Source organism: Anas platyrhynchos, chromosome 30 (genome assembly GCF_047663525.1).
Source record: "Anas platyrhynchos isolate ZD024472 breed Pekin duck chromosome 30, IASCAAS_PekinDuck_T2T, whole genome shotgun sequence".
Taxonomy (NCBI): domain Eukaryota; kingdom Metazoa; phylum Chordata; class Aves; order Anseriformes; family Anatidae; genus Anas; species Anas platyrhynchos.
In genome coordinates this window covers 3,989,532-3,991,653 of record NC_092616.1, presented here as the reverse complement: position 1 = coordinate 3,991,653, position 2,122 = coordinate 3,989,532, and the positions used below count along the sequence as shown (strand labels likewise).

At 48.9% G+C, this 2,122-nt stretch overlaps 1 protein-coding gene across 1 annotated transcript; it reads right to left on the bottom strand.

Moving 5' to 3' along the window:
- Nucleotides 1-204: 204 nt before the first annotated feature.
- On the bottom strand, nucleotides 205-1,226 carry LOC139999839 (olfactory receptor 14C36-like). The gene has a single exon (XM_072029465.1). The coding sequence runs from the start codon at nucleotides 1,135-1,137 to the stop codon at nucleotides 205-207; it is 933 nt and encodes a 310-aa protein (XP_071885566.1). The 5' UTR covers nucleotides 1,138-1,226.
- Between the last annotated feature and the right edge of the window lie 896 nt (nucleotides 1,227-2,122).

Genomic DNA, 2,122 nt, shown 5'->3' with positions numbered 1-2,122 from the left:
TATTTATTGTCTTTATCTACACAGGAGGTTTGGTTCTATATGATATGAATGGATTAGACACAAACAAACAAACAAATGCATTTTGTTGTCAAATATAATCATTAAATCAAAATCAAAACTTTCAGAAAATCGTATAAAAGAAACTATTATGGTCCTAATAGGTTTCCAAAAGCTCTGAGTCCTGTTAGGATTGTGAATCCATTATTAATGATGAAGAAGCATGTATCCAATTAGTTTTCTCACTGCATCCTTGAGTTCCTGGTTCCTCATGCTGTAGATGACGGGGTTCACTGCTGGAGGCAACACCGAGTACAAAACTGCCATCATCAGGTCCAGGGATGGCGAGGAAAGGGAGGGGGGCTTCAGGTAGGCAAACATGCCTGTGCTGATAAACAGGGAAACGATGGCCAGGTGAGGAAGGCATGTGGAAAAGGCTTTGTGCCGGCCCTGCTCAGAGGGTATCCTCAGTACAGCCCTGAAGATCTGCACATAGGAAACAACAATGAATACGAAACACCCAAATGATAAACAGACACTTACTACGATGAGCCCAACCACCCTGAGAAATGACTCTGAGCAGGAAAGCTTGAGGATCTGGGGAATTTCACAAAAGAACTGGTCCACAGCATTGCCTTGACAGAGAGGCAGGGAAAATGTATTGGCCGTGTGCAGGACAGCATTGAGAAAGCCACTGCCCCAGGCAGCTGCTGCCATCTGGGCACAGGCTTTGCTGTCTAGGAGGGTCCCATAGTGCAGGGGCTCGAAGATGGCAACGTAGCGGTCATAGGCCATGATAGTAAGGACAGAAATTTCTGATGACACGAAGAAGAGAAAGGAAAAGACTTGTACAGCACACCCTGTGTAGGAGATAGCCCTAATGTCCCAGAGGGAATTGGCCATGGCTTTGGGGACAGTGGTGGAGATGCAGCCCAGGTCAATTAGGGCGAGGTTGAGGAGGAAGAAGTACATGGGGGTGTGGAGTCGGTGGTCGCAGGCTACGGCGGTGAGGATGAGGCCGTTGCCCAGGATGGCAGCCAGGTAGATGCCCAGGAAGAGCGCGAAGTGCAGGAGCTGCAGCTCCCGTGTGTCTGTGAAAGCCAGCAGGAGGAACTTCATCACAGAGCTGCTGTTGGGCATTTTCTGACAATGGATATAATTGCCTGTTAAAGAGGAAAAGGCAGAACAAAGTCAGACCAGACCTCTCTGAGGAAAACCCATTGCAAGTCTTAGAGCACTTTCAGCCTTTGTCTCTTTTTGCAGGAGAACCTTTCTTCAGCTCTATTGTTTGAGCTCAAGATGGTGCTTGCTGAGAGTGGCACTGAGAGTAGGGGCAACTGTGGAGTACTTCCTGCTGTGCATCAGGATGGAAAAAGGAACACAGAGAAAACTCAGGTTCAGTCCACTAGTCAGATCCATGATCTTTGCAGTGCTGTTAGAAGAAGCTCATGTGAATGCAGAGGCAAAGCTTCAGGGGGTTTGTTTGCTGTGTTTTTTTCCCTTAGTCCCTATAACGCTTAGGAGAGGTATTGGGTGGTTGAACTCCCTGACTGTTCCTGTGCACTCCTGGTGAAAGCCTGTTGGTACGAGGAGGCAAAGGGACTGTCACTTGGTGAAGACAGCAGAGCAGCTCTGCCAACCAGTCCTGTTTGCAGCTGCCCTTTGTCACCCCTCTGTGAGCTGCAGGAGCATCCTCCTCAGGTGTTTTCCTCAGAAGAAACTGGAGACAGCTGAGAACAGAGAAGCACCAGTGTCCTGGTTTCAGTTAGAACAGAATTAATTTTCTTCCTAGTAGCTGGTGGAATGCTGTGTTTTGGCTTAGGATGAGAAGAGTGCTGATAACACCCCGATGCTTTAATTGTTGCAGAGCAGTGCTTATACTAAGCCAAGGACATCTCAGCCTTTTGCTCTGTCCTGCCAACGGGCAGGCTGGGGGTGCAGTAAGAGCTGGGAGGGGACAGACCCCGGACAGGTGACCCAAACTAGCCAAAGGGGTATTCCATACCATCTGACGTCATGCTAAACAATATATAGGGGTGGCTATCTGGGGGGAGGGGGCCGGAGTGCTTGGGGTTAAGCTGGACATCGGTCAGCGAGTGGTGAGCAATTGCATTGTGCATCACTT